At 28.2% G+C, this 13,820-nt stretch overlaps 2 protein-coding genes across 2 annotated transcripts; one reads left to right on the forward strand and one right to left on the reverse strand.

The window, feature by feature from the left end:
• Positions 1–3,115: 3,115 nt before the first annotated feature.
• LOC113374670 (58 kDa phosphoprotein-like) lies at positions 3,116–3,899 on the reverse strand. Its single transcript, XM_026614646.1, has 2 exons — positions 3,884–3,899; positions 3,116–3,555 (listed from the first exon to the last, which is right to left on the reverse strand). Exons 1-2 carry the CDS (start codon positions 3,897–3,899, stop codon positions 3,116–3,118), a joined length of 456 nt encoding a protein of 151 aa, XP_026470431.1.
• Positions 3,900–10,535: 6,636 nt separating this feature from the next.
• LOC113374671 (general odorant-binding protein 84a) lies at positions 10,536–13,573 on the forward strand. The gene is made up of 4 exons (XM_026614647.1): positions 10,536–10,633; positions 12,011–12,072; positions 12,893–13,037; positions 13,467–13,573. Exons 1-4 carry the CDS (start codon positions 10,564–10,566, stop codon positions 13,571–13,573), a joined length of 384 nt encoding a protein of 127 aa, XP_026470432.1. The 5' UTR covers positions 10,536–10,563.
• Positions 13,574–13,820: the final 247 nt, after the last annotated feature.

Consider the following 13,820-nt stretch of genomic DNA (forward strand, 5'->3'; position numbering starts at 1 on the left):
TTTGTAGTTGGTTTAGTTTTCAAAGTATAATTGACAAAAGTCAAGTTGGACCTTTGCGCCCCGCCCTATCCTATTTCAAATTGTACGCTTTGAGGATCATACGTGTTTCAACATTTGGTAAGAAAAAAACGTAGAAATATAAACAAATTCGACGTCCAATATAACGTCTTTTAATTTACTTTTTTTATACCGAGGTTAGACTGTATTTAAAATCAAAAATCTTCAAAATTAAATATCAAGCAAAAACTAATGAACACATTCTCGGATTTTGCAGTTGTTGATAAAAATGTATTTTTGCCAAAAAAATTGTCAACAAGCAAATAATATTTTAATTTCATATTTTAATAAGTTACTTATTCTGAGAATAAGTTCATCAGTTTAAAATGACAACTATTTTGATACTTAGTGTTTCAGAAATTCTAAATATTTTATTGACTAAGTGAATAATGTATTTTGGTTTTGATCATAATTTGTTCATTGCTAATTATATATTTTAATACATAAAAACTTTAGTTTTTAAAATCCGTCCGAACCAAATACATTCCTTTAGGCTTAAGTTTAAAATGTTGTAACTACTATAAGAGAAAGTTGAATAGAAGAATTATTTCCAATTTTATTCTTTAAGTACTTTTAGTAATAAGTTAGTAATATTCTAAAAAAAATAAATTTAAATCTTGTTGATTTGTCGTTGAGCTAAATTTAATTTAAGTTATTTTAATTCTTAAAAAGTCTGTAAAATATTTTGCCATGTTACGTCGAATAAAAAAAACGATTTTTATTAAATACTAATTTGGAAATAAATTTATAAACAATTTGAATCCATGTTATTCGCATATTTTTGTTTAAATTATCAATAGAAAAATTTGATTAATTTTTATTAGCTAAAACATCTTTACCTCTAATAATTTATTACCCTGTTATGTCTAATAAATATTTATATTGTTTTTAAGTAATTAATGTTTATTTTAGTTTTGTTATTTAGAATTGGTTTACGACGAATAGTTTATAGGATTTTGTACTATGTCTGTATATTATAAGTGAATAAAATATACTATTAAATAATATAAGTGTAAATCATTAAAGTTTAATCAGAAAAATGGGTCGACAAAATGATTAAATTTGGTTCAAAGGCTAATAATTCATAAGTCCAGAAAATAATTATATTAAATGCAAAAAAGATTAAGAAGCCAATTCTGCCTATGTTATGGCAAGACTATGTTATGAAGAACTTTCCATACAAAATCGTTCTAATTGACAAAAACCATGCAGTTGATGTGCAGTCAGGCGTTTTTCTCAGGTTGTCAGATAGAAAACCTAACCTAAAAACCGCACAAATGCCAAAAAACGGTGTTAGATAACAGGGTTTTTCTGACCCAACTTCATAACATACAAGTGACGTTGCAGTTCACGTGTAAAACGCCTGAATGCACAGCAAATACATGACATTTTGATAGTATTGAGTATAAACAGTAGTCATATAGAAAACAACCTAGAAACTATCTTAGATAACAGGGTCTTCCTGACTCAGCTTCATAACATACGAATGACGTTGCAGTTTATGTGTAAAACGCCAGAATGCATAGCAAATACATGGCATTTTGACAGTATTTAGTAGCATTTTGTATAAAAACTGAAATGTTACATAACATGTCATCACTTTAGTCTATTTTTCTGCAGAATTAGCCCAGAAATTTGGTTTTTGACCCCATTCAAAGCAAATAAAGGTTGATATTTATGATGAGTTTCATATAATGCACCAATTATTTTGCACAATTTGAATTAATTTCAACTTTTCTTACAAAATCTTTATGTTTATCCAGAAAAACTTTATTTCATTCAGAAAATCCAACTTGCATCTTTTATATTTCGTCAAAGTTTCAAAGTCATTCTTAGTCCAGTCATTTAAGCTTAAATTAGGTAAGAATCTCGAAATTCGAGATACCCAGCTGTAAGTCTGAAAATACTGTATATTGACACCCTAACAGCTGTTTCAAAACCTGCATATGGTAGGGTGTACGCAACATATGTAGGTTTTGAGACAACTTTTAGGTGTCAATATACAAGTGTTTACAGACTTACAGCTGGGTATCTCGAATTCCGAGGTAAACTTACTATAATTATTGGACTATCTATACAGTTCGACACCAAAATTAGAAAAAGTATATGTAACAGTATGTGAGTTATAATTTAACCTCTTGTCGACGTTTTCTCAAAAACCGCTGCACCGATTTTAAAAATTTAATAGACTATCGATGAAACTCTTCAAGGTCTCTCCTTGACTAGGTTTTCGCCATAATCGGTCAAGCCGTTTTTGCCATTAGAAAGCGTCTAATAATCACCTGAGGCTTGAAGGGAGAAGGTAAGTTTGAACAAAAATTATGAATGATCACGTTAACAAAAATACATTTTTTTTTAATATTTGAAAAAAAAATACGATTTTCTGGGTACTAAAAATACACATGGTGTTTGGTGAAGGAGAAGGGATCATTTTAAATATCACCACGGGGGAGAGAGGTGTCCAAAAATTCTTAAAAAGCGATCACGTGATTATTGCTAAAATGTAGAAAAATTTTCGACCAAGTTTCAACCCAAAATACCTGTTCGATTTTAAAATTTCAAAGACTGTGATAAGTTTTTGGTTTTGATGTATTTTTTTGATGATAGAGATTATGGTCTTAAACAATATGATATATTAAAATATTATTAGTCTACGCCGAATAGTTTAATTTAAAAAAAATCAATTCACTACTCTGTAGTCTAATAATACATTTTTGTACACAGCCAAATCAGTCGATGCAATTATGAACAAAAACCAAATAATTGGGATAGATATTTATTATATAATTAAATAAATAAAGAACGTAACAATATTAAGTCTAATACAAGTAACATATATATATATATATATATATATATATATATTTCATATTATATTAAAAGTAAAGCAATTTAAAAAAAAATCCATTACATTTTAGAGGTATGTGTTTCAAACCAATTAAACAAAAATATAAATGCAATACAAAAATAAATCCAATCAACTTAAACAAAAATACTTAACCAGATTCAATATATCATCAATAATTTGCATAATAACAGTGTGTCTAAAATTCCTGGTTTAGTTATTGATATTTATATTTGTTGGAATTGGTGGTAATCCTGGAACATTTGGGATGTTTCCAGTGGGAAAATTAGGAATTCCGGATGGGAAGTTTGGTATTCCTGTAGGAAAATTTGGCATTCCAGTAGGAAAGCTTGGTATTCCAGAAGGAAAATTCGGTATTCCGCTAGGAAAGTTAGGCATTCCGGTAGGGAAACTGGGAAGTCCAGTAGGCATGCCAGTTGGTATTCCTTCTGGAAAAGTAGGAAAATTTCCAGTGAAGTTAGAAAAGCCTCCTGGGAAATAATCTGTTATGATCTGCTGGTTCGGAATACTGAAATTGTTGGGGTTGAATCCGTTAACGTAGTTTCCGAAATCGATTCCTGGAGGACTCGGTATGGAGAAATTTGTGTTTGGAATCTCCCAGTTTTGGGGAACTGGACTGCCAATGGTGGCATCTAGAATAATACGAATACGACGAATACATATATAATTTATTGTAGTTTTTATTATAAATATAAAATGAATTCTTGCGTATCGAAAAAAATACAAATTCAACATGATCACAAATAAACATTTTTTGTGAATTTATGTACAGCGTCGAAGACTTTGTAATATCATGAAACAAACAACTACAGAAAAATTATTGTTTTTTGTTAAAAATCTAGTAAGTTAAAAATATACATATAGGTTCGGCTATTAAAAAGTTTCAAACCATCAGTATACTTCATAAACCAATTGATAAATTAGGTTGAAGAGTTAAAATCCAAATCAAGTAATTCTTACCAAAAGCAATGACCATCAGGCAAAAACTGAACACAACTAAGTTCTTCATTCTAATTTATTTCTTTTATTATTTTATTACTTTTATTATTATTTATTTACTCTACAGAAACAGAACTGATGAGTTAATATGCTTCATAAAAATTTTGCATCGTCTTTTATACAAAGCGATGTGCATAAAAAATGCATATTATATTTTGCAAATAAAAATATAAAACACAAAAAATGAGGTCAAAAAATATAAATATCATAAAATTATGATAAAGTGCACAAACTTGCACTCGTTTTGTGAGAAATAATCGTGTTATTATTAATTAAATTCAAATAAGGTGACTAATTTACCTACTGTCTGTATTTTTTTCTTATCAGTGCATGGGCGTACATAATTTTTTATTGTTCGAACGTAAATTTTTCAGGGGTGTTCGTGGTATAGAATCAAGGTATTTGGCCTTGCAATTACAGAGGTTTGAGTTAAAGTTTAAATATAAAGTAAATTAAACATTGTATCACAAAGTGAATGGACAGCCATTGGGTTGTCTTTAAATAAGCTAGATAGTAGAGAATACATCACAATAGCTCATAAAACACTGAAAACTTGTGATGTATGGCATCGTGCCTTAAGGCAAATTGCTGAAACTTTCCGTACCGTAACAAAATGTTCGAAAAACATTAAATGTTTTCAAATAGATTATTATAAATACTGTAACATTTTCTAATATTTACAACAATTATATAAACTGAATTACAAAGTTGAAATTAATTTTTTAAAGAATATAAGTGAGCTTTAGGACTTTAGCCAGAATTAAAATTAAAATATGAATTATTTTCAATTTACAAAAAAAAAATATTTTGAAAAAAAAATAATTTTTAACTAAAAAAGTTTTTTTTCAAAAACAATTCTTTTGTCAGCACAAACAAAAATTTTTTTGAATTATTCAAATCGAATGCTTAGTTCTCTCAAAAACTGCAATTTTTCGCACATATAGCTCCGTATCTCCGAAACGGCCAGACCTGCCTTTGCCAAAAACTAATCACCACTTCTCCCAATTATTACTAATTGAATGTTTTTGAGTTCATTCAAATCAGATACTCCATTTACTCAAAACTAGATTTCTATTTTCTGCGTTCTTTGCTCCGTAGACCTGCCTTTGCCAAAAACTAATCAACACATCTCCCTATGAATTGAAATCGAATGGTTTTTGAACCATTCAAATCGGTTGATCAGTGCGCCCGAAAACATGGACGCAAAAATGCGGACACACAAAACACACACACACACATGGGCCAAAATGTTCAGAAACCTTCAAAACGTGAAGAAATGTTAAAATTTTCATTTTGATATTTGGCCCATTGCTATAACTTACTACGGGAAGGTAATAATTCCTAAAATTGTTCAAATAATAATAATAACTAGGTGTAAGTGGCATTTTGCCTTAAGGAAATAATCGACTTAATCAATAAGAATATAAAACTAGCCTCACTTAAGATTGTTACTAATATAATATATATTTTTTCATAAAAAAATTACTCTTCGTAGCCTTATAATTTTTAGATTCTAAAATATTATAAGCTACGAAAAGTGATTTAAAATGTCCATCAAGTTTATAAATACTATCACTGTCCAATATTTCATTAAAATCGTCAAAAATGTATTCAATAATTACGAAGGAATGGCCCTGCCGATCTTTAAGGAAACTAATCAGTATATTTTCCAATTGATATCTTCCAAATAGTAGTATGATAGTAATAGTATTTATTAGTGATAGTAGCTCGTACAGCCAAACGTATTTCGATTTTTACTTGATAATATGTTTCTAAGATAGCAACATGTTTGCATTCAAATAATATCTAGTGATACACAAAATTGTGCCTTGAAGCAAACTGCTGGTATTTAAGCTTGTTTGAGGCTCAGTTGTAAAAGATTGCAAGCAAAAGTTTCCAAACTCAAATCCCACCTCGGACAGTCTGATATCAAGCAGTTGTAATATCAGTTTTCATTTGAATATATGATCTGAATATGTTTCCAAGTGAAAATAGCCCTTTAGAGTATTGCTGCAATGTGCCAATTAAAAAAGCGACCGTGTGGTTGCCATCAAATAGAGTTTACTATTAAGAACAAAACAATATCTCAGATAGTAAGGATAATTAATAGATTGCTATTTTTAGTGAAAAGCAGCTAGTAAATTTAATATAGCTTATAAAACATGTAATAGATCTAAAATATATATATATATAATAAAAAACTTGAAATAAGAGCAACCGTTTTTGAGAAAACGTCGACTGAAGGTCAAATTTTGGATTACACACAAATACGTTCCCAATTTCAGTATCAAATGCTTTGAAACGCCGGGAACACATAAAATCAGCAAATTCGATTATCCAATAAAAATAAACTTCTCCTTTGGAAATTAAAAAAAAAACAATCTTTGGATTCATTACAAGCGATCAAAAAATCTTTGTTCTGATTGGCAGTTGAACTTCCTACTTTCCAATAACAAAAAGTATTTTACAAATTGACTATATCAGCAAACCTAGAAATTCAATTAAAACCACCAAAGATGTCATAATTCCAAATAAGGAAGAATTATTATTATTATGAAAATATGCTCTTATTACACAAAATAGAAGGTTATAATATCAGTCTCTATAAATAAAATCCCACTTGCAGACAATATTTGGTTATTCTAATATTTGTTTTTCCTGTAAAACCTTCTCCAAGGGCGTCAATGCGCCAATGAGTAAACGTTTCAACAGTTGGGTGCCCCCGATTAAATGTGGCGATACGAATGCAATGGGGACACACATGAACCTTGTCCGATAATATTCTGGTAATCAAATAGATTTTACGGCGCATTGTTAATGCATTTTGCACATTATATTCTGTGCAAGTGCAAATTCATTATAATGAGGTAATATGTTATATTTTTATAAGCATCCATCCATCATCGAACTTTGCAACGATTTTTTTTGAATACTTACGAAATCAGAAAGATATTGCAACTCTACAATTTAACAAGTCAACATTTTTCTCTCTACATTAGTGTGAAATATATGGACATTGAGTCAAAACTAAACTGGAGATCTCACATCGTGAGTAGGAAAAAGCAAATACGAGTAATCAATGATTTATATTGGCTGTTTTTGAAGTAAAACTTCTTTAGGCGCGACTAGGATGTAAATTCGTACAAATGCAAGTAGTACAAATCTTGATTTAATGAAAAATGTCTGAATCAGAAGAACATTTTACCCTGTTCCTTGAAAATAACAAAACAAATTAAAAATTTGTGCCGTGCACTAAACGTAAGTTTATTGATTAGAAATTATTTCTATATTATTCGTAGTTTCTATAAATCTATGACTTTATTAAAATGGAAAATATTTTTATAGGCAAGATAGAAATTACAGCTGTTCAAAGAATGAGATTATTTAGCCAGCGAAAAAGTAAAAAAAAATACAAGCAGTCAATGAATGTATGTTAATTTTAATTACATGAAGTTCTTCAAACACAATTATTACATGATGAGTGAAGTAGCGAAAACAATATTTGTTTAGGCGTTGTTTAACGTAATCCACTGTGTGAACGAATATTATAGAATTTATTAATTAGCAATTACTTCATTCCTCTAAAGAAGGTTTTTTTATAAATGTTAATTACAATGACAAACCGATCATGTCATATTTGAAGTATGACTTTAATTACATTATTGTTTTTAAATATTATACATATTTTTATTGATATTATGATTATATAATTTATAATTTATCATTATATAAATGTGTATAATGGTTGGCACTAATAAATATGTGCATCACGAGTGTTACCATATTAATAATAAACATTATTCAAAGTTGTTATATGGTTTATTTATTTTTACTTAAATGCCATCTTGTACAGTAGCAAATAAGTTTTACTTTAATCGCGTGTGAACCTTACGCGCACTCTTTTTTTCTGATTTTAATTTTTGTATTTATCAATAAATCGATACAAGTCCTTATTTGAATAGATTTCTGGAATTATATTATAGGTGCTGTATATGCCTATAGATACAACAAATACCAAATCCACAAGGCATATTAGAATTATCGGCCATAAAATTTTAAATCATTGGTATTTCAACTCATCGTATTATAAATTAGCCGATCCTAATTTTATTGGTATTTTTCCAACATGCATCATATGACAGATTTTACCGTATACATTGTCAGATTAAATTATGTTTATATATCCGTTTTTAATCTAATTATTTTATTTTATTGTGCATTATATAGAAATTGCACGTGACAGTTACAACGTTAATTCTGACAAATTGATATAATAAAGTCAATCATACATACGAGAACAGAAATGAAATAGAAAAATAAGTTTTATAATTTGTAATACAATATAAACTTATATGAACTTATATGAATATTGTTTTCATAAACTCTCATACCAGGCACCTCTGTCTGTCTGAGATATGAAAATAATGTATATATATATAAATAAATTTAAAAAAAATTAAAAACAATATTGAATTCAAAAGGGTTGCATAATAAATACTAATTTATATTCTTGATTTCTATTGTTTATTGTTGTATTTCTATTCTATTGACTTTTGTTCTTCGGAAAGAAGAAGAGCGAATGGCACCAATAAGGACGAAAGAATGAACAAAAGGAGGAATCGTAGAATTCTAGGGCCTCCCCCCATCCAATAATGCCTAACGTTAGATAATAGCAATATTTATTATCATAATTTTTAATAATAATCTCCTAAATAAAGGTTAGGGCTTTAACCGGAACGAATAGATTTTAAACTAGTGGTGCGTGGCATCATGCCTTAAGGCAAATTGCTGGAACTTCCCGTACCAAAAATAAAAAATGTTGAAAAACCTTTGAATTTTTTGAAAACTTTGAAAAAAAAAATTTTTGAGAATTTTTGAAAAAGATTTGACTTTTTTAAAAAAAATATTTTTTTTATATTTCAAAAAATTATTTTTTTTAAATTTTGTTTATAACTTGCATTTTTCTAGAAATGTTGAACTTATTTTCAAAATTTCTGAAACTGCTAGACCTGCCTTCGCAAAAATTTAAACAGTTCTTCATTTTGTCAAATAATTATGTTTTTTAGAAAAGTATACTAAGTGCGTATTAAGGTTCTCTATTCAGAATGCAAAAACATCGTTTTTTTTATTCTAGACACAGGTGATTCACACATTTTGGATACTTTAATAATCATGTTTTTTGTTATTCATTCTTTTTGCGATATTAGCACAATATATTACCAAAGTACATATCATTTGATATTAGGTTCAAAAAAGATTTTTATTAAGTTCAAAAAAAAATAGCAGTACTACTCCGAAACGGTTTGACCAATTTCTATGGAATCATTTAATCACATTTTGTATGGCTAACATCTATTTTTCATACCCTTAAGGTGTAAAGGTTGGCTATCCCTACAGGGCGATTTTTTTATGTTTTTGCACATACTTTTTTATTTTACATTCATATAATTTGTAATTAAAAACACACACAACCCTAAATATTTACCCTTCTACCACAAATCCCTATTTCGTTATAGTCATTTTAGTAATCAAATAATATTTCATTCAGTTTTCAGTCAAGGAATGCTTTTCACTGAATTTCGATTAAGTTTTTTTAAATTTATGCAAAAGACGTCCGAATTATGCAAAATTATATAAGCAAAAATTCAATTTAAGTCTGTACTTTTTGAAATCCCGTGACAATCCGGGACATAATATCTAAATCCGAGAAATAATACTTTCAAAAAAAAAAAACGGGACATAAGTTGGAAATCCAGGATTGTCCGGGGCAAACCGGGACGTATGGTCACCTAAGTAATAGTCACTTTTCTAATGGAATCACTTTCCACCAGCTTTCACTCCATGATTGTTTTTCACATAAATTTAATTCAGATTTTCTTGAAGTTATGAGAAAGCTTAAATTTTACTTTAAAAAATATTAACATTTATCCACGCCTAACATTATTTCTGATATTTTTTTAAATTAATTTTTTGATACTGAGTAATTGAAAAGTACACATAATACTAAATTTTCACTCTCCTGTTCTAATTAATTAACTAATTCAATCATTTTTCATTACACTTTCCGTCAGTTAATAATTTTTATCGAAATGCCAATCAGATTTTCTTAAAAACTTATGGCAAAGCTCATATTATAAATATAACTTTAAAAAAAATGTAAGAGTTGCCTGCTCATGAAACTTCTTTTGAACTTTCTTGGTTTCAATTTTTTAATATGTAGTTAAAAATTGCAAGCTGTCCTAAATTTTTAACCCTCCTACTACAAAAGTTTGCCAGGTCTGCGAATATATATATATATATATATATATATATGTGTGTGTGTGTGTGTGTGTGTGTGTGTGTGTGTGTGTACCTTGGAATAAAATTCTATTAATTTTCAACAAATTCGGTCAGTACGATTCTGTGCATATCGATATCTAATTATATCAACACAATAGACGACTGAATTTTCAAAATCTATATAAACCTGTATACCAACAACAAGCAGCGAGTATAATCTTACTACATTATTAATATTATTCTTAAAATTATAAAATACCAAAAATTCCATTATGATTTATAATTCGAAAATTTTCATTTTCACAATTTTCCTATTTCTTTTGCTTGCCAATGTGATTCCTACCAAAAGTGAAACCGAACAAATGAAAGAAGGCGACACCGAGTGGGAAAAAGTTATGCAAAAGTGCAACGAAACTTATAATATACAATTGGGTAAGTTATTAGAATTTAGTATTTTAGTTATTATATTTGATATAACTAGATTTGAGATTCTCAAAAATCTTTTTCCAATAATTTTATATCCAAACTATTAAATAAAACTAGTAGTTTAAGTCGTATTTTGCCATTCATTAAGGCAAGTTGCATGACTTCCTAATATGTTTGAATAATCGACTTAATCAATAAATTAATTTTTGAGAGATTTATAAGTATGCCGAGTTACTAGAGGGATTCTTCACAGTATCAGTAACTATTGCAGATTATTCAAATTTGAAGAATTTTATAATTACACAATATTGAAAAACGAACATGTGTCTGATACACACAGGGTATTTTCTAAAAACTTGGCCGATAAATCGAAATTTGAATTAATTTTTATAATTAAACCACTTTTCTTAAGACTATAATATTTTACTATGTTCATTAAGACCAGGTACTCTATCGCCATACAAAGTTTCATTAAAATCGTCGAAAAAAAATTTGTTTAACAATCAATTACGAAGAATTGGCCTGGCAAATCTTTATCATAGACTAATCAGATCAATTTCCAAAATCATATATTTTGAATAGTTTTTTGGATTTTCAAAATTGATTCAGGATTTTTGGCGAAAAATTTTGCGCTTTTCTGCTAATTCTAAAGAAACGGCTCAGCCGATCGTATCTAAAATCTAACCAACGCGATTTAGTTACATCGAATGGCTTTTAAGCTGTTTTTAAGAAAAAGTCGATAAAAGGTCTAATTTTGTCTGGCGGCAAAAAAACGCTGTACATTTTTTCGAACTTTGATGTTTTTTTTTAAATTGAATCACTTGCCGTAATACTGTAATATTTAAGTATATTTAGTATATAAGGTTCTATAAGACTATGAAAAAAAAGCTTAATATGGATTTTTGTTTCAAAAGTTACTAATGAAGAAACGGTTCGGCAAATGTTCACCAAAAACTACTCAACGCGATTTCCAACTATTATCTTTCGAATAGTTTTGAAGTTTTAAAATCGATTCAGGATTGTGGGATAAAATGTGGAGGAAATTTTTTTTCAGTTTTCTGCTAGTTACAAAGAAACGGCTTGGCCATCATTGTGCAAAACTAATCAACGCGAGTCCTTATTGAGATACATAAAATGGCTTTTAAATAATTGAAATCGCTTCAGCCGTTAACAAAAAACGTGGAAAAAATCGAAAAATCGGCTCATATGGACGCACACACACATCCTTTTTTCAAATTTGGTCTCATTCGATTTAGAATGACTAGAAATGTCTAGAAAACAAAATTGGCCAGGATTTTTTAAAGGAAACATTTACTTTTCCTTCGGGCAATAAAAAATATTTATTCAAAGAAAGTGAAGTTTAAATTTATTTTTTTTTTTCAGATACCTTAGATTATCTAAATACCACCGGTTCCATACCAGACGAAGGAGACAAACAGGCAATGGTAATAGTAATTATTGTAATCATATTGAATAAAAATTTAAATGTATTTTTTTTTAATTTAGAGATTTGTTTTGTGTATGATAGTTGTCTGAGTTTTAAGTCTATATGCAATTTTTTCTTCTTTTTATTATTTATAAATTTATTATTCGATATAGATTTAACCCTAATTGCTCCATGGATTGTCAAAATTATGCATTAGTAAATTTTAAATAAATTTGACTTAAAATTAATTCAAAGTAACCTAATAGTCTACAAATTTAACCCTTTCGACTCAGATGCCTCGAAATTTATATATATATCTTGGAATTCGCGAGCGGAAAGTGTTAAAAATGCAATAGTTTTAGTGCACTCAAATTAATTTTCTTTCTTTGAATATGATTTTAAATCACACCATGTCATAATATTTGAGAATGTTTCTCATATACAAATATTTCATATATGTTAACCCTACAAGGCACCTAGTTCCATATGTGGAACACCAACCACAATCGTTCCTATAGCCATAAAACTATGAAGAAAATATTTCTTGACATCTTTATAGATGCTACTGACATTTAGGAATATAGTAATACAAATATTTACCAAAGGGTTTATTTTTATTTTTATAAGTTTTTCTCATCTGCTGATCATCAGTAGAAAACAATATAATTTTGTCACAAATCAACAAAAAATGAGCCTTGTATGTACAAAGTATCAAATATAATAAGAACATTACATAGCAAAGAAATACATAAATAAGTTATTATTATATGAAAAACGTATACTATAAATAGTAAAGTCATCTTTATTAAGTTTAATTACTATTTTTTATATAAATTTAGTGCTATATACGATGTTATTTGACCGGAGTCGAAATTTTGGACGGTGAAGGAAAACTCCAGAAAAACAAAGCCAATGAAATGTTGGGACCTAAGATGATGGACGTTGTCGAACACTGCTCTAACCATAAAGATTTGAACAGAGAAGGTATATGATAACAAAAATTGCAATTAATAAAAGATTTTATCGAGTTCTTGTGTATAAGAAAACAGTCATTGTTAATTAGTGTAATAAATTACTGTGTTTAAGTATATATTAAAAGGATCCAAAAAATCGATTGTTTTTGGTTTGGATATGTAAATTTTCTCAGCATTTTTTCAAAGGTTTTCTGTTTCTAGTTGTTTTATAAAAATCACTTTTCTTGATTTCCAAAAAAGCTGTATAATAAAAACAACATCTGCAAGATCTTATTAGATATTTAAACATTAAATGGATTAGCTTTTGAGCTTTAATGGATCATTAAAAACAAAGTTCAAAAAAGCAACTATTAAAAATCTTTAGTAATAAATAGTATATACTTTTACTATTATAAGACCTTATATAAAATTAAACTTCAATATTTTTTTACTTTTTCAGATATAGATGCATGTGAAAAAGCATATCTTCTGGCAAAATGCGTTTTGACTGGGGTGATCGAGAAGTCAAAATTAGCCGCCAAAAATGAGTCCTTAACATTGAAATAATATAAAAACATATTAATGTTTTTTTACATAAAGTTACCAATTTCACTTTTGTTTTGTGTGTGCTTTCATTTTTAATCATTTGTAATAAGTGGTGGAGGTTTGTAAACAATAGTTTTGTACATTTAGACGTTTTTTCCTACTTCAATTTTGATTCTATGTTTTAATAAAACAGCATATTAATATCAGACATCTCTGATTATATTAAAAATTATTCATTTGAAATAAATTTGGATTTTTTGCGAACAAA

The sequence above is a fragment of the Ctenocephalides felis genome, unplaced genomic scaffold (genome assembly GCF_003426905.1).
Source record: "Ctenocephalides felis isolate EL2017-DRISC unplaced genomic scaffold, ASM342690v1 CF-g0.4_SCAFFOLD_01886, whole genome shotgun sequence".
In the NCBI taxonomy this organism is placed as follows: Eukaryota; Metazoa; Arthropoda; class Insecta; order Siphonaptera; family Pulicidae; genus Ctenocephalides; species Ctenocephalides felis.

Coding starts and splice junctions, on each gene's coding strand:
- LOC113374671 (XM_026614647.1), top strand. CDS start 10,564: ATGAAAGAAGGCGACACCGAGTGGGAAAAAGTTATGCAAAAGTGCAAC. Junction 10,634..12,010: donor AACTTATAATATACAATTGG/GTAAGTTATTAG, acceptor TTTTTTTTTCAG/ATACCTTAGATTATCTAAAT. Junction 12,073..12,892: donor AAGGAGACAAACAGGCAATG/GTAATAGTAATT, acceptor ATATAAATTTAG/TGCTATATACGATGTTATTT.